At 37.0% G+C, this 19828-nt stretch overlaps 1 protein-coding gene across 1 annotated transcript in view; it reads right to left on the bottom strand.

The window, feature by feature from the left end:
• Nucleotides 1-19828, bottom strand: part of LOC138706317 (agrin-like) — a 239609-nt gene that overhangs the window by 11561 nt on the left and 208220 nt on the right. Inside the window, exons 25-27 of the mRNA XM_069835451.1 lie at nucleotides 18694-18867; nucleotides 15743-15932; nucleotides 12939-13086 (exon numbers count right to left, since the gene is read on the bottom strand). Coding sequence (XP_069691552.1) covers nucleotides 12939-13086; nucleotides 15743-15932; nucleotides 18694-18867 — 512 coding nt within the window. The remainder of the gene's footprint in view (nucleotides 1-12938; nucleotides 13087-15742; nucleotides 15933-18693; nucleotides 18868-19828) is intronic.

Here is a 19828-nt window from a genome sequence, read left to right as displayed (position 1 = left end):
ACTTGTTTACACAAACTCAAGGCAATACAAAATAAAATAAAATTCAACATCGGATTTTCACAGATTTAGTGGAAACCGTTTTTATAAAATGAATTCATTCTCATCAAATATAGACGCATCATTAACTGAAAGGCTTGAAATCAGTTTCCAACACTAAAAATCTGGGTTTAAATCTGAGCAAGTCCAATAGGAATGTGTAGTAGGCAAAGATTGTTTTTGTGATAGGTTTTCATAAGGTACTGTTGTTTCCCATGTCAGAATTCCACTATTTCTTTATTTTTATCATCACCATCATCATCGTCATCATCATTCTTATGCAATGTAGATCCTTTCCTCATGGTGCATTAGAAGCAATATCAAAAATGGAAAAGTGATCCAGAGTTAACAAGAAATCGATAAAATTCCACTTAGACAATCGAAGTTTTACATAAAAATTTGACATATTTTTATAGTACACATTAATTACAACTGTACGTTTCATAGTTTGGAATTTTAATGTCTGATGCATGTCTGCGATTAAATAAACATTAGCTACTTACATTATGAACTAAAGATGTAAAATGAGACTTTTGATGCAGAGTACTCATTTCATATCTACTGTGTGAGCTGAAACAAATCACCTCCCACTACTACAAAATACAAGAATAATCCACAAATATCCCCAAATACTCATCATTTTTAGACCAAAATCAAATATTTCATCGTCTGAATGATCATAAGGACTGGGCGAGTCCAATTCTCTTGTGTTTGTCCTGTATTAGTTATCTTATTACTAGCTCAGGCCTTGTTAGGCAGGATACATAGCGTGAATTGTGTAAAGGAAACTCAAAACAAGCTGTGGAGTAAGTGTTACATAGTGGTAGTAGGGAAATAAAACGTGCTCACAGTATTACGTGGATGTAGGAATGAAAACAGAAGTAAAACTAAAAGTAAAATAAGCAGGCTTATTCATATGCAACATTAATGTATTAGAATTAAATGCAGGAAAAAACAATAATGACGTTTCCATCACATAATTCACCTTTACTAATAAACGTAAAGATTAATTTTCTCCTCTAATAACAATTGTTACGATAACAGATAAATTCTGTACGACAAAAAATTAATATTTACGTAGATTCTTCGCCCAACAGTGCATAAACTGTGGAATCCCGGCCACCAAGTCACTCAATTGAGTATGCTCCTTATATAATGGCAGTTGACCCAATAAATGTCAACATATGTGTCGAACATGGAGTAAGGCCACAAAGGGAAAAACACTAGAGGATAGGAATTTGATCTGGTGCTGTGAATTCAACTTCAGCATAGCTCAGTGGTTAAAGTGCTTGGTACGTAGAACCAAGGACCCATGTTCGATCTCCGGCGCTGGAGCAAATTTTTCTCCTCTATTAAGTTTACTAATAAAGCCTACTAGTAATTATGGATTTTAGTGATGCTTATTTGATAAAAATGTATTCTACTAAATTTTCCTGTTTAAAAATGGAAGAATCTTATTCTCACACTAAGTGCAAGGTGCTATACAATGGAACTATTCCTAATTTCTTTAAGTTTCTCTCCCCTGACCAATAGTATTTGACTTGCATCATTCACCCAAGTGTCCCCTTCTAAGAGAGACGCACCATAATTTGTAGACTTTTTGTAGCTGTAGCATTGTTCTTGCTGAACCATGAGAGGTGATCAGCAATATGACGACTTTTATGATTAATGAAGTAATGGTGGAATTCCGATATGAGAAATCGGAGTATCCCATGAAAACCTATTTACGAAAAACGTCTTTTCCCATCATACTGTCGCATTGGAATTCGAATCCAGATTACCAACGTGGAAAGCTGACATTCTTAGCCACTGAGCTAACAGTGTGCCTCACTTCTGTAATATTGAAACAGTAGGGGAGAAGTGGGTACAGTAAGACAGGGAGATCAGTGAGACATTTTTTATTAGATGGTAAATTTTGATGTTGAGATGTTGGTAACAGTGGAGTTGTATGTTGCATGAGTAAAGTAACAGTATTTTTATACTCGATTTGATTCTAGTTATAAAAAACGAGCACAGAATACATAGAGTAGACAAAAACAACTTGGAAATGAAGCCGAGCTTGCGGACAGCCGCCATCACAATGCTACCAAAACATTAGCTCCCGCTTAGCACATAGATAGTTGACTGTGGTGCACGGCTAAACCAACATCAGACCACAGTATAAGAAGAATCAGTAGGGACAACTCTTGTCGGCACCTTTGATGTTGTTGGTACTAAATTCAAGCTCAGTAAGATCTAGTTCTCAATGAATCCAACTATGTCGCTAGTATCAAACCACTATCAAAATATTAGTAAAATATTTATTTATTTTATTGGTCAGTAATATGAATAATCTTGTATGTATATTATCTATCAATATTATGTCGCTAGGAAGTCAAAATACTTATATCCATTGTTGCCGTTCATGTTCGCACTTCACTGCAACGGACGCCATGATGTATTATGTTGTACTTGGACCAATTTTACCAACATAAGCCTCAAACAATGACTTGAACGTTAGCGTCAATTAGTGAATATTTTCATGATGATTGCATACGGAAGTAATTATTATTACGGTTATATTGCCATTCCTTTGCCTCATGTCTTTAAAATTATTAAAAGATGAGTAACGAATGTTTTCAGTTAATATTAAATTATGCCAGCTCTGTCGTATAATCTTTTCGCTGTAAGAAAAATCCTAATGTAAACAATAGCACGTTACTGAAGTGAGGCTTCATTGGCCGCTGTTTGGCGCCATAGATTCTCAGTACATGTTCCCGCCTACTGTTGTACATTCTGTTTCATGTTAAACATTTCCCGTTACTCGTCAAGTAGGCCTAACCTCACTACTATGCATTCGTTTGCTTAGGAAACATTTATTTTATAATTACTGTAATTAAATTATTCTTAAGTCTTATGTCTTCACAATGGACAGTTGCGGATGCAAAAGCCATACTTCAGTACCACGTGCTTACGTGAACAACTACGAGCTCAAGTGGCGCCAGCTTGTTACAAGAACAGACTACCTCGGTATTACTGTTGGAATTCATCCGCGTTCATAGTACATAACAAAATATAAAAGTAGCTTTTCTTTTACATAGCGTTTTACATATGAGTAAAGTTAAATGTTTAATCGTATTTAACAACTAGAATTCAATGTTTTATTTTCAAGTAATACAAGATTATGGTTTCCAAATACGAACTATATTTTCCTGCGTCATGTGAGTGTTTCGACTGGGAGCCAATAATATGACAGCAACGTTCTCATGTTTACATTAGGATTTTTCTTACAGCGAAAACAGTATAGATGGATATCCATCTGGTGGAGGTTCCAGATAATATATCCGGTTTCGTGACATGCGCACTCAGAATTTGTTCCCACGAAATGGCTTAGGTGTCTTTACTGTATGTTCTCTATACTGTGATCAGACCGTCAAAACAGACTCACTAACTCAACCCAAGAGCGTCATAAAACGTACGCTAGCCAAAACCTAGAGCGTCAAAATCACGCCGCTAACCCAACACGAGCACAAAAACGTGATGGTAACCCAACTCTAGAGCGTCAAAAACACGCCGCTAATCCAAACCTACAGCATCAAAATCGCGCCGCTAACCAAACCTGGAGCGTCAAAAACGCGCCGCTAACCCGAACCTGCAGCGTCAAAACCCTGCCGCAAACCCTACGTTAGAGTGTCAAAAACGCGACGCTATACCAACACCAGAGCGTCAAAACCGCGTCACTAACCCAACACTAGAGGGTCAAAAACGTCATTCTAACCCAACTCTAGAGCGTCAAAAACGCGCCGCTAAACCCAGACAAAGAGCGTCAAAACCACGCCGCTAACCCAAACCCGTAACGTCAGAACGCGCCGCTAACCCACACCTGCATCGTCAAAACCGCGCCGGTAACCCAACACCAGAGAGTCAAAAACGCGCCGCTATCACAAACCTAGAGCGTCAAAGTCACGACGCTAAGATACCCCTATAGTGTCAGAAACGCAACAACCCAAACCTACAGCGGAAAAAACGCGCCGCTAGTCCAAATCAAGAGCGTCAAAAACGAGTCGCTAACCCAACACTAGAGCGTCAAAAACGTGATGCTGACCCAACTGTAGAACGTCAAAAACGCGCCGCTAACCCAAAACGAGAGCGTCAAAACCACGCTGCTAACCCAGACATGGAGCGTCAAAAACGCGCCCCTAACCCACACTTGCAGCGTCAAAACCGCGCCGTAAACCCAACAGCAGAGCGTCAAAAACGCGCCGCTATCACAAACCTAGAGCGTCAAAAACACACCACTAAGCCACCCCTAGAGCGTCAGAAATGCAACAACTCAAACCTACAGCGTCAATAACGAGCCGCTTATCCCAATCAAAAGCGTCAAAAACGAGTCGATAACCCAATTCTAGAGCGTCAAAAACGCGCCGCTAACCCAACACTAGACCGTCAAAAACGCACCGTTAAAATAACATCAGAGCGTCAAAACCGCGTCACTAACCCAACCCTACAGCGTCAATAAAGTGTAGCTATCGCATACCTAGAGCGTCAAAACAGCGCCGCTAACCCAACACTAAAGCGTCTAAAACGTGATGCTAACCCAACTCTATAGCGTCAAAACGCACGTTAATCCAAGCCTATAGCGTCAAAACCACGCCGCTCACAGTGTGTAATTTAGTGAGTCTAGCTGGCCAAAAATCATTTCTCGAAAACTAATCGCTCAATTTTCATAAAATTTGGTATGTAACCTCAATTATTGAAGTAGATAAGTTTTCAATAATGAAAATGAAAATAACAACTATTTTTACTGAAAATAAAATTAGTAATATTGTAAAAGAAATCGATTTGAGTGAAAAAATAAATTAATGTTCATAATGTGGAATGCGCTTAAAATTGAAAGCGTAAGATGAAGGAATATTGCTACATATCTTATTCGTTCAGACGTCAGATGCATCCCCATCAGAATCTGTATCCTCGCTGCTAGTCTCTCCTTTGGCAGCACAGAGTAATAGAGGCTCGGAGAGAACAGCAGCACTATTATTAAAATCGACAGCGATTTTCTCTTTTTAATATCTTTAAGCTGATGATGTAAGTGTCCAAATAAATAAGTAGCCTCAGTAAAAGATCGGTATTTGTGTCTTTCTTGATGTTTTTCTTGCTAAGACGTCTCTGAAAAGTCTAATATAGTATTTGTTCCTTGTTTCTGGGCTTCCTCAGAGATAGTTTGCCAGTAGGTATAATAGTGTCATGTGACCTTCTGTCCATGAGCCAAGAGTTTGTAAAGGGTTGTAGGCATATAATACTATTTGTGCAAGCATAAATACAATTCCCTTGTCTCCCTTGCATACATGTCAAGTGCCCGTTCATCAGTATTGCAAAACCTCAAGAAAAAGGTTTCTGATAGAGTGTAAACGACTTATTAAATTTCCATCTATTCCCGTAATATAAGCGAAAGTGGAAACCTCCTTGAAAAATCTTCTTGCGGTATTTGCATCATTTTTATTGCGATTGCTTTGTTTTATCACACCAACAAGTAGTCCCCTTTCCTGCCTGAACCTATCCTATCTTCAGTGTTTCGCAATAAATAAAACGATGGCTCTAAATTAACTGTTACAAGATTTTGCATTTCCCTTAATTCTTTATATTGATTAGAGGTCAACTGTAAATCAGTAATCAAAGCGAGATCCTTATTAGGTGACAATTGTTGGTCGTTCCTGCAAAATCAATTTTCACGTTTTTTTCTCGATTTTGTCGCACGTTGAAGTGATGCAAGTAAAAGCTCTCCTACAATATTGGCCACATCTCTTTTCCTAGAAGTTCTGAAACTCATATGGGCAGCAGAAAGCTTTTCTTCTGGTGATCTTTCTTTAAAAAGTGGACTAAATTTTTTTCCGTTTTGATCTTTCGCTCAGTTCTCCAAAAAGTTTACGTGGACGTCCCCGAATGCTTGTACAGGCAGACTCAAATTGGAATTGTTTTGTAGTAGAGTTCAAAGTATTATATATTTTATTCTCAGACTTTGCATCTTGGTTCAAACATAGCACATTATATTTTAAGAAAATTGTCTCATTCATGCTATATTTTTCCCACCGTAATCGAATTTTCGAGCATAGAAATTTAATTAATTTTTTTATTGCCTGTAAAATGTCTTCAGAGTAATCTTGAGATCAAAATGTTCAATTATATTTGAGAATATCACTTGTTTCTTGCTCTTGTTCCATACCTGGAAAACAGCTCTCCAGATTACGAAGCGCATGGTGTCTGAAAATAATTAATAGTTTTTCTGTCTGCATCTGGTTGCACAAAAAAATCACGACGTCTTGCTCAGAAAAGCATAATGAATATCTCCACAAAATTTTAGCGAGGTGATAGAGGGCTACACCTACCTTTTAAAATTCAACTCAAAATAATGTAATAAGATAGAACTTTGACTCTCTGCACATGTTTATTCAGACACTTATTCTAGACAATAAGATAATTTTTTGCAAAAGAATTAGTTTATTTGTAAGTATATACCTTCTTATAATATATCCACACTGTATATTAAAGAAAAATATTATATTAACTTCTTCACTTTGCATCATCCAAACACAGACTGCGCGCCTGCCTCTGCAGCATAAATGATCTTATCGGAGACATGCAACTTTCGCTCTGTTGTGCGGGTCCCCTAACAGATGTAAGCATCTGTCTACACTTGGATAGTATACTTTGGAGTGTTATAAACACGTCTATATAAGAATTTAGAATTAAAGATGGGGTGTGAAAATTGATTTTTGGCCGGCTAGTTGCTTGAAATTACACATTGTGCGCTAACCCAAACCCGGAGCGCCAAAAAGGTGCCACTATCCTATACCTGCAGCGTCAAAACCGCACCGCTAACTCAACACTAGAGCGTCAAAAACGAACCGCTAATCAGAACTAGAGCGTGAAAACCGCCCCGCTAACCCAACACTAGAGCGTCAAAAAAGTGATACGAACCCAACTTTAGAGCGTCAAAAACGCGCCGCTACCCCACGCCTAGAGCGTCAAAACCGTGCCGCTAACTCAAACCTGGACCGTCAAAAATACGCAGCTAACCTACAACTGCAGCGACAAAACCGCGCCGCTAACCCAACACCACAGCGTCAAAAAAGCGCCGCTCTCTCAACCTAGAGCGTCAAAAACACCCCGCTAAGCCACACGTGCAGCGTCAAAATCGCGCCGCTAACCCACGCTGCAGCGTCAAAAACGCGTCGCTAACCCAACACATGAGCGTCAAAAATGTGCCACTATCACAAACCTAGAGCGTAAAAAATGCGCCACTATCACAAACCTAGAACGTCAAAAACACGCCGCTAAGCCACACCTAGAGCGTCAAAAACACGCCGCAAAGCCACACCTAGAGCGTCAAAAACACGCCGCTAAGCCACACCTAGAGCGTCAAAAACGCAACAATCCAAACCTACAGCGTCAAAAACACGCCGCTAATCCAAATCAAGAGTGTAAAAAACGCGCCGCTATCACAAACCTAGAGCGTTAAAAACATGCCGATAAGTCATCCCTTGAGCGTCAGAAACGCAACACAAACCTACAGCGTCAAAAACGCGCCGCCAATCCAAATCAAGAGCGTCAAAAACGAGTCGCTAACCCAATTCTAGAGCGTCAAGAACTCGCCGCTAACCCAACACAAGAGCGTCAAAAACGCGCAGCTATACCAACACCAGAGCGTTAAAACCGCGTCACTAACAGATTTCTACAGCGCCAATGAAGTGTAACTATCCCATACCTAAAGCGTCAAAACCGCGTCGCTAACTCAACACTAGAGCGTCAAAAACGTGATGCTAACCCAACTCTATAGCGTCAAAAACGCACCGTTAACCGAAGACTACAGCGTCAAATCCACGTCTCAAATCCAACACCAGAGCGTCAAAAAAGCGCCGCTATATCAACCTAGAGCGTCAAAAACACCCCGCTAAGCCACATCTAGAGCGTCAAAAACGCTACAATCCAAACGTACAGCGTCAAAAACACGCCGCTAATCCAAATCAAGAGCGTAAAAAACGCGCCGCTATACCAACACCAGAGCGTCAAAACCGCGTCACTGACCCACTTCTACAGCGTCAATGAAGTAACTATCCCATACCTAGAGCGTCAAAACCGCGCCACTAACCCAACACTAGAGCATCAAAAACGCGATGCTAACCCAAATCTATAGCGTGAAAAACGCACTGTTAATCCGAGACTACAGCGTCAAAATCACGCCTCTAACCCAACACCAGAGCGTCAAGAAAGCGCCGCTATCTTAACCTAGAGCGTCAAAAACACCCCGCTAAGCCACACCTAGAGCACCAAAAACGCTAAAATTCAAACGTACAGCGTCAAAAACACGCCGGTAATCCAAATCAAGAGCGTAAAAAACGCGCCGCTAACCCACCCTGCAGCGTTAAAGTCGCGCCGCTGACCCACGCCTAGACCGTCAAAACCGTGCCGCTAACCCAAACCAGGAGCGTCAAAAACGCGCTGCTAACCTACAACTGCAGCGACAAAACCGTGTCGCTAACCTAACACCAGAGCGTCAAAAAGCTTGGCATAATTCGATTAGGTTCATCTATGTTAACCTTCAAATTATTTTCTTTCTTTTGTAAACTCTGCTGGGTCGTATATAAATTACACTTAAGAAAACAATCATGTTACTTATTCTAACAGTTGCATACCAAAGGAGTGGAGGGTTAGCAACTAATACCAGTGATGATTTTTTTTTCACTATAATTATCACGATATAATTGATTTTATATTAAAGATTTATGACATTTTGTCCTGATGGCATATTCAGTCGGTTAATCATAAAAGCCTTCAGTGATAATTCATTGTTGAGTTATAGTGATTATTGTAAAGAAACGTGTAGCTGATATTTCATTATCGATGTATGCCCCTTTTTCCAAACTTTTGAATGTTTTTTAATATCTCATTCTATGTTACAATTTTTACTGGAAACTAGCGGACGAAAACAGACGGCAGACACTGAGAGCAGACGAATTGTTAAGAAATACAGAAAAATAATGCAGTGAAAAGTGTAAGTGCAGCTTCTATATACACGGCATAAACACTTTCAACGTATTTATTTTATTAAATGATATCTACACGTATTATAATGTTTTTATTTCAGGCAATTATGTTTATAAAGTACGCTGATGTAGCTGATCAATTTGAAAATAAAGGACCAATGAGCTTGGACTCTTCGCGCGTCATCAGCCAACTAACCATTTGATTGGCTAATGAAAAATGATTGTATAGAAGCCTTGGTAGGTGTGTTACACTCGATTTTAGTTATTTATATATAATATATTTTATTTTACATAGGTACTAATAGAAAAATTGCAACCAGCAGTAGAAATTAATTTCAATATCTGTGAAAGCTTTTATTTCGTACGTTATTTTCATTTGCAAACATTAATAATAATGCAATACTATAGTAACATTTTGTATTTTGTACATAATGAAGTTCACAATAAAAAAATGTTATAGCAAAACAATTTTAACGAAGATCCTATCAATTTTTATATGGTTAAGGAGATTCTATTTTCTTTATGTAGGGACATCATTTTATTATTTTAACTAACATTTTTAATATTAACTTGGCTATACCTTTGGATTAATGATTGAGACCCGGAAACACAGTTTGCTACCTCCTTCCAAGACTGGAGTTCCATGGTACTGGCGTAAAATATAAACAAATCACTTTACTAGGTATAGGAGGGAAGAAAAGTAGTTCATCCATTTACGTAAAGTAGGAAATATAGCGATTTTGAATTTGATAATTTTAATTAGGTTTTGTTTAATCAAAATACAGTACAGTGTTACAATAAGTGTTTTTACTCACGAACTGAGTTATGCATGCGAAAGTATTCATTATGCAGCGTCTGTTATACTGTCTACAGCACATTAGCATACAATATAGAGAATGAAGTTAAATTGAAAAATAATCATAACATGGATATATAAACACATTTTTGAAAATGGTGGCCGTTCATTTCGATATAGGCTTCAGATCTTTTGTGCCTATTACCGCACTATAGACTATTGCATCTAATTCCAATTATAAATTTCGTCCTTCATACTTAGTAATTCATATTAAAATAATTCTGTACCTACTCTACAAAAGAGTACTTAACGTACTGTAAATTCAGTCTTCATTTCTGCCCGACCCGCACAGATAAAATTACTCAGACATACTATCTACTGTCCGTCCAAGTGGTTATGTCGCAGGATCGTAGAAAGGGGGGAATCACGTGATAGTTAATTACTTAACGAGGTCCTTTTATTCAAGTTATTTTAAACAGTTGCATAATATTACGTAGACATCCAATTAATTCCTAACAGAAATTAATGTTTTCGGAAAAGAGCTAAGAAAGGCCAGCCACTAGTCTTTACAGTGGAGCGAGCAGAAGTAGGTGGGGGAAATCGGGATGCGACGTAGGCAAATGGACGACAGTACCTGTGCGAAAATATGATTCAATATTGGAAGTTTTCGTCACTGGAAAACGCGAACATATTTCTGAAACGTACTAAACTCACTAACTCAGTATTGCGGCCTCGGTTCTGTGTGGAGTAGAAGGGGTGGGAGTAAAGTACATTCAAAAACTGAGGTACAATAAAAGTTGAAGTAAAAATAAAATGATGTCCCTGTATAAAATGGGACATCTATATGAAATACTGGCAAAAGGAAAAGAATGATAATCTGTGTTAAGCAACCAGTTGCATTATTAACTCAAAACAAATGGATCAACCTATGAAAGTAATTATTGTAGGTCAGCATTTTTATTGGACTAGTGGTAAAATAAAATCAAAGTGTTTTTTTAACCTTCCAAACTATTTAATACCATACTGCACTTAGAAGAGCTATCAATTTAAATAAGTTGTATGTATGTGATTTACCAATGACAGGTTCCAATTGTTGCTAAAAAAAATACGTGCTTAGCGATTCTATATTACGAAACAAAAAAGAAACTGTGACTTCACCAGGAAATTAGGGATGTATGGAGTTCCTATTATCAAAAGATCTTCTACAACGTAGTAGCTATTTTGCAATGTTTTGGTAGCAACAAGATGGCGTCAGGTTCATCAGAGCAGCTTCATTCCGTCCAATGGTATTAAGATGGTAGTGTCTACTCTATGTATTCTGTGCTTGTTGGTTATAAAGGTGAGTGATGAAAAAATAATTCGTAATTTTTCATTCTAGAAGTAAAATTTTGGCTTGTGTTTAACGAAGGTTATATTGGGTATACAAATGAGATATAAATATGAATGTTTTGTTACCTAATACTATGGTATTTGAGATTATGTTTGGCAAAGTTTCGTCTTTCTTGTTTTAATTTTGAAGTGATGGCATCATTTTTAAATGAACTATGCGTAAAGGGAACAGTGAGACATGCCATTGAAGGGTACACTGAGACGTCTCACTGTCCCCATGTACCAATGATTTGCAAAAACAAACTGTAATTATATTACATTTATCAGTAACTAACATTAAAAATGAACATACTCTGTAGTAACCAATTTTTAGGAACTGTAGCTTAAAATAATGTATACATTAATGGTTTCATAAATAAAAAATTATTCACAAAATTTAAGAAAATGTTAAAAAATAATAAACAATTACATTAAATTCTTGTAATTACAAGCTTTGTTGTCACCAAAAATTCATTTCATTTTTTCGCAAAAGTTTGAAATGTCATGGAAAATTCACTTTTCCAAATGTTCCAGATGTTTCAATGGTTTCGAAGTCAAATATCAAAATTATTCTAAATAAGCCTACAGAACATGTCAAGATAAAGAGACAGCAAGTTTTTGTTTTCTTTTGAAATAAATGTAAATCATTTCAATGTCCGTTAATAGACACCGTGGTGTCTCACTGTACCCTCCTGAATGGGAACAGTGAGACATTTGCATTTTTTTGACAAACATGTATTGTATATTATGTCCTTTATCTATTAACATTTTTGTTTATGTATTATTATACCCATGTTTTAATGTCTATTTCTATTGCACTTGATTTTAAAAATACTTGAATTATCACTTGCATACATATGTCTTAATATTTTGTGTCTCACTGTACCCACTACTCCCCTACATCTATTACCAGTACATCTCACTTAATAATATGTCAGAGGAAGAACAATTGTTTGTATGCATCTGAAGTCTGATTAGTGTAATATGCAGCTAATCGGTGATGTATACAATGGAGGGGGGGAAAGGAACTCGCCACCCTATTCCATTTTCTCCTGGCCTAGATGCCTCTATAAGTGGTGCCTTTTTGGTATCACTTGTAAAGTTGAGACTTGTCTTCGGACAGTTGACTAAACAACACCCATCAGTCTATCAGTATACTTCCATTCAATATGATATATTATTTTGGGCATAATATTCTATTGATACCAATTTGGAAACTAATTCTATAAAAGAAGGCAATTAAGAAAAGAATGTGCTGTCAATTCTGTGAAACAGTTTGAACTAATCCTTACCAGAAAAGCGTGAATTTTTCTGGGTTAAATGTATTTAAAAATCTATCATCAAACATACAAAACTGGTTATTAATGCTCATAACTATTCTCCTTCCTTGCAGAATTCCTTTAGACAGTGTGTATTTCATATATCAGAATTCCCTTCTTTGCACAGTACACGTAAGATACAAATTTATTCTACATAGCCTAAACGTGTGTTTATGTTAACAATACTTCACTTGTGTATCATGATATTTACCTACAGAAAGAGAAAGAGGGCGAAAGAAGGAATTAGAGAGAGAAAGTATAATTGTGTAAGTGTGTATGTGTAGATCATCATCCAATGCAATCATGTTTATATATGATTTAGAATTTTACATCCAACATGAATTTCACATATGAATCCTATCTCTATTACCACTCAAATGAAAGAAGTGGTTCACTTACCTATCCACAAACGTGCATTGGTGTTTAGTAGAGTGGCACCGGTCTCTGCTACACCCCTTGCAGGAGTTTCATCATCCACTTGCAGCCATGCATGTCTCTTACGGCGATGTGCAACCAACGTGTGCCACGTGCCATCACTAATAAGCACCTGCAACATTGCAACATTGATTGCAGTTATGAGAAATCTTTCTTTAGTTAAGGTCAAAGTTCTTAATAAGAACTAGGATGTGACAATTTTTCTTTTGGATTCTCCTGTTTTTCTATAATTTCAAAACACATACACACACGCACACATACAAATGCGTGTATTTCTTTACATTACCGGTACTACCGGTATATGCATACTACATGCTATTAGATTTGACTTACTTAGGCTTTTAAGAAACCCGGAGGTTCATTGCTGCCCTCACATAAGCCTGCAATTGGTCTCTAACCTGAGCAATATTAAATCCAGTCCCTACCATCATATATCTCACCTCTCTCAAATTCATTTTAATATTATCCTCGGCCTCCTCAAAGGTCTTTCTTTCTCATGGTCTTCCAACTAACACTCTATATGCATTTCTGGATTCACATGTCCTACCCATCTCAAACATCTGGATTTAATGTTCATAAATATGTTAGGTGAAGAATATGTGTGAAGTTCTGTGTTGTGTAACTTTCTTCATTCTCCTGTAACTTCATCCTTCTTAGCCCCAAATATTTTCCTATGTACTTATCCTCGAACACCCTGAACCTCTATTTCACTTACAAAGTGAGAGTCCAAGTTTAACAACCATACAGAAATTTATAAATTCTAACTTTCAGCTTTTTTGAGAGCAGACTGGATGACAAAAGTTTCTCAACCAAATAATAGCAAGCATTTCCCATATTCATTTTGCGTTTAATTTCCTCTCCAATGCCATCTATATTTGTTACTGTTGCTCCAACTTGATTTTTCCATCTTTTCAAAGGATAAATTTCCATTTTTTATATTTCCATTTCGTACTATGTTCAAGTCACGAGACATATATCAAAATGAGCAATAATCGAAAAAAGAAAGAAACTAAAGTGGAGATGCCGAAAGATATTATTTTAAATTCTGCTTTCTAATTTTACGAAATTTCTTCACAAATAACACAGTCAGAATTCCATTACAAAGCTGATAACATGATTAAAATTTCAGTGAAAGAAATAGTATCGCTCCCCAGTGATACCTCCAAATAGCATATTAACTTAACACACCAACACTAAATATTATGCATGTTACACGGGAAGCCCTATTCTTCAAGAACTGAATATAAATGCTAAGTCCGAAAATCTGAACGATCCACACGTTAATGTTGTTCGTGATTTTAGATCGATAATTTGAAGTCTGGTGCACTTATCCACAGAAAGGGAAAGGTGTAGTATTAAGTCCCATCTGCTAATTCATGGGTCTTGAAGCATGATGGATTGTCCACGTTCGAATGACGTGACATGTTGAAAATTACAGGAATGGTGGCACCAGTCCAGAATGCTCCACGACAATGGACGACTGCAGGTACTGCAGTGAGATAAAAATTTTACCTTATATGCTCGGGAGTTGTCCTCAGGGGGATTTACTGCGAATAAAACGCCATAATACCAACTGCACCATGATCTCCAATGTTCTTCGAAACCAGAGGCTTAGAGGTACACGAAGAAATACATTGTAAGCTGACTGTGACAGCACTCGCGGAATTGGTACAGTATCATAGTGATTGACAGAAGAAAAGATGAAGCTGAAATAACAGATCCCACTGTCAGATTTGAAACATCAGTAGCCCAACCAATTGAAGTGAACATGGAAAAACAAATTATCTATCAATTCCATTTTTTCTAGAGTCTTACGGTACTCCCTAAAGAAATTATGGTTACAGGTCTCTTTCTCAGAGCTAGAGCGACCATTCCTATGTTTTTTGTTAGCAGGAGAGAAAAATAAAAATTAAGTAAACAACTACAAGATAACATTGTTGTCACAGTTATTAAATATTCAGTTGCTATATTTCGGCACCATCTACTCGTATATGGACCACACAACATGTCAGTTTTTTAAGTTATGAACCAATGTACCAGTACTGAACACAAACGCATTAATTTTAATTAACGTATGCATTATTCTATGTCTTTTGGCAAACCATCAATGGAGTCAAATTATATTTAAAAATGTCTTTTCATATAGGTAACTATAAATTTTAGATTTTGTATTGATTTTCTTAAAAGTCTAAATAATGTTAGAAGTGAAAAAATTATTTATGAAGAGGTGTGTGATGGGAATTTATGAAGAATTAGCCGCATGCGTTATTTAAGCAGTACAATTTATAAATAATGAATGTGTTTTTACGTGCAATCTAGAAAAGAAAAATATATCTTTTTTTCTGTATATGCTTTGTAAATAACTCCATTTTTGTACCTATAACATTAAATTGATAAACTAAAAACATTGATATCATTCACAATATGATAACGGAACTGTACTGTTGTGAAACGCGTAAAATATGATAAAAGAATGTATCCACTTTCGTCACATAATTTAATTTAATTTGTTAAAATATGTACCTAATAAAAGCATGTCATTTAATTTTATATATAATAAAGAAAAGTAATTGCGTCTGATCCACTGGAAGATGTTAAAGATATGAGTTAGTATGTACAGTCTCAGAAAAACGTTTTGTCGCACAGATACTTTGTAAGTCCCAGAAAAGAGGCAGTGCGCATGGTCAGACACTTTTTTCTAAGACTGTATTGAACATTACTTAAAGTCAAAGATTTTGGGGACAGTAAATCACAGAGCATGATGTTACCTTGGATCGGATTGCAAGGAAGTTGTGTTGTCGGCCGAGGTTGAAGCTCAGCTCTGCGTATCCGTTCACCAAAGCCACAGCAAGGAAATCCCCAGCAAGAGTCTTGCTCCGTCCCAGCCACAGGATCAGCCCATTTGACTCTGTTGTGCGCAGTCTCATCTCATAACGATTCGTCCTTTCACCTTTTCTTCTGCAAGACAAGCATGATAAAATGAACAACATAAATATATTGACAGCCTCAAGTAACAACACTGATTCACTAGACTGAAATTAGTAAAGCAACAATTATTTTCAAGCTCTGATGTTTAGGCTTTTATGGTTAGATAGTACCGGTAGTTATCTAATGCTGTCGAAAGTATAGGCCTACATCAGGAGATGATGATATACACGTACAATACAAAAGACCTGAACTCATCAGGATTATTTCATTCAATTGTGGGTATTGGTATTGTAACCAAAGACCTAAGTGTTAAACCACCATAGCTGTAGATCGTTTTGCTGTCCTATACATAAAATGCCTGACGTGCATCATATGAATGGCTCCATACTGCATAAAAATTAGACATCAGTGACTATGACGATGATGACAATGATGCCAATGACAATGGTGATTTGAGCATTGTTCTGGTGATTGTGTGATGGTGTTGGTAGTGGTCAGTGACGTATTAAGTCTAGGTGATAATGCCTAGAGGGTTAAAATTCATTGTGAACAAAATCACTATTTTTTTTAGAACTATAAACTTTTTAAGAGAATACAAAAGGAGTGCAATATATCCAGAGTAGTTCTGATTAGAATTCTTGGTACCAGTACCTATATATTGTGGACTTTTTTTTGTCCGATGGCAGGGCCCTAAACTTATTTGCCCCAACTCTACAAGTAACTTATAGATGTCACTAGTGCCGTACACTTTTAGTTTCATCAGAGATCATCCAGAGTGCACCACAGGCATTACAGACTCGTAATGGATGATGATGATGATGATGATGATGAAGGATTGTGGGATGTCACAGGGAAACTGGAATATCTGGGGAAAAGATAGTACCAGTACATAGAGATTTAACATTGTCATTAGAAACGTAATGTAGAGATAAATGAAACTCGTATCTTATGTAATTGGTTATATGTATTTTTATTTATTTATTTCTCATCAATCTTGTCTGGATATGGCGGATTTGATGCATTCCAGTTCAAATCCGTCATTCCCATAATTATCATAACAAACTGTAGTTTCACTAGTACTATCAACAACTTCTTAATGGTCATATGTATTAAATTAGTAGGCACTGTAGAAGAAGAATGTTTACTGATTACCGTCAACTATAATTCCGTTTGATAGCATTGATCTTCAAAAATAACAAATTATTATGTAGCCTACTACAGAAGAAAAGATTTTATTCATTGAATTGTACTGTACAGGAAATTCTTTTACAGACGTAAGAGACATATTTGCTGGATCCTTTCCAGATATAAGAGTTCCATTTCACAAAACAAACAGTCTAAATTACTGATGATGGTAACTGATAGTAATTGGTGGGGGTGGGGGTGGGGGTGGGGTGGGGATGGCGGCAGAGGCAGTGAAGGCAACGATGTTGATTATGACTATGAAATTTCATCTACTTGTTTTTTATGCGAATTAATTCTTCATTAAGAAAATTTATCTTACACTTTACTTTATGACAAAGAAGCTGTAAAATGATAGACAGGCAGAGCTTATTTGGAAGATATTATTTATGTATTATTTCCATTATTATAAACATCTAAACATAGGCGAAGTTATGGGAGGATGAAGGGGCACTGGCCCTCTCCAAACTTGTCTGAACTCTTTTTTTTTTCTATTAACATTAGAAAATATTGAATACAAAAGGCTTTTCTTGCTTTTGTTTATAATTAAGTTTCTGTGCTTAAATTGTCCTTGTGCTTAAAAAGTCCTGGTTGAGTGTAAGAGAAGGCCTTACGGCCTTAACTCTGCCAGGTTAAATAAAGCCATTATTATTATTATTATTATTATTATTATTATTATTATTATTATCATTATTATTATTTAATTGACGAATTAATGTCTTCAGATCATGTGTCTAAACCATAATATTTATTTTAAATTTCTGAATGTATAAGAATTTCTATACTTCGTTTGAGGAATGGAAGCACTGTAATGTTTCTTTTGCAACAGCCTCTACTCCTGTGTTAGAAGTCTGCAGCTGTCATCTACTGAATTAGGTGTTAGTGAAAAAAAAACACCATAGTCCAAAGATTTTTTTGTGAAAACAGCCATTTTCCAGGAAGATGGTACAATGGTATCATTTACAAATAATATTCCATTCATAAACAAAAGCAAGAAAAGTCTTTTGAATTCAGTATTTTGTAATGCTAATAGAAAAAAAAAAGAGTTCAGACAAATTTGAGGGGGGGGGGGGGGCAGTGCTCCCACATACCCTCCCATAACTCTGCCTATGGTTATGCCCTATTATAATTTGTAGTAGACCTACAGTTGAAACCCTATACAATTCGGTCTGAAACATCGTGGATATGGATGTAACACTATAAGAAACATGCACTCCAAAATACTTTTATTAAATGATCATATTCCGATATACTGTGTCACGGTCAAGCTATAACAGGGGAGTAAATAAATTAAATCCCCCGTAACCTCGTTATATCGAAATTCTATGGTTTTGCTTTGCCCCCCCCCCCAAAGGAAACAGTTCTCTCTCCGCCTATGCATCTAAAAATGGCGATTGATTTCACCTCTTAAATGAGGAAAAAAGTTGCAATGCACACAACACTGCGAACATTAGGAGGATACATAAAGAAAGACATACCTACCGGTATTTAGATCAATAGAAACTGTAAGAACTTTACCTGATAGCAAGCCACCATTCCATTTGTCCTATAAAACTACAGATTAGTAGGATGTATTTAGTCCCCAAGTCAACGCCAACACTGAACTCACCCAATATTGAAAAATTCAATGTCGTCCTCGTCATACATGTCTTCTTCTTCATTCATGTCATATTCTTCCTCTCCTTCCGTCTCTCCTTCTAAGAATTCTTCTTCTTCCTCCTCCTCATCCTCGCCCTCTAATTCTATACTAGTATAGTTAGTGTCTAGTGTTGTGTTAGTAGAACTGAACAAGGAAGAACAGTTAGTTGGTTAGTGAAAAACATCACAACAAGCAACTCTATATGCTTCCTCATATATAGTGAGTGTCAGGCATTCCAGATTCTTTACGCGACATCTTGAATTCATTTCCATTACACTGCCAGTGTGGATCTTTCTCAGAAGGCAAATTCGAGGTAAGAGGATTCAAATCCAGCTGAGGGCTATTTACTTTAAGACACTAAAATCCTTCACAGAGCTTTCACTGGTTCAGCACAGGTGAAAGAACTCTATTCCTGGATGAGAGGGCTCCACGTAAAATTTTCTGGTCCTTTTGATCTTGTCAAAATTAAGTTTATCTAATAAATAACCTCTCCTTTCTCTGTGTTGACCACGTATTGTTTTATGACATTGTGTAGAACTTTGTGAACATACATACTGCTTATAGACGCCATTAAGATATATGGATAATACTAACAGAAAGGCAGAAAATAGGAAAGATTGGAGAATGCTGGGTTTGCAGTGAAAGACCTGTCCTTGGGCAGAACACTTATGTATATATGTATGTATGTACGTACGTACGTATGTATGTAGGTATTTTTTTATTTTATTTTAGTAGGTTATTTTACGACGCTTTATTTTGAGTAGATTATTTTACGACGCTTTATCAACAGCTTTGGTTATTTAGCGTCTGAATGAGATGAAGGTGATAATGCCCGTGAAATGAGTCCGGGGTCCAACACCGTAAGTTACCCAGCATTTGCTCATATTGGGTTGAGGGAAAACCCCGGAAAAAACGTCAACCAGGTAACTTGTCCCAACCGGGAATCGAACCCGGGCCACCTGGTTTCGTGGCTAGACGTGCACGACGCTTTATCAACACTCTTAGGTTATTTAGTGTCTGAATGAGATGAAGGTGATAATGCTGGTGAAATGAGTCCGGGGTCCAGCACCGAAAGTTACCCATCATTTGCTCATATTAGGTTGGG

The sequence above is a fragment of the Periplaneta americana genome, chromosome 9, assembly GCF_040183065.1.
Source record: "Periplaneta americana isolate PAMFEO1 chromosome 9, P.americana_PAMFEO1_priV1, whole genome shotgun sequence".
Classification (NCBI taxonomy): Eukaryota; Metazoa; Arthropoda; class Insecta; order Blattodea; family Blattidae; genus Periplaneta; species Periplaneta americana.
This window is presented reverse-complemented; position numbering and strand designations above follow the sequence as displayed.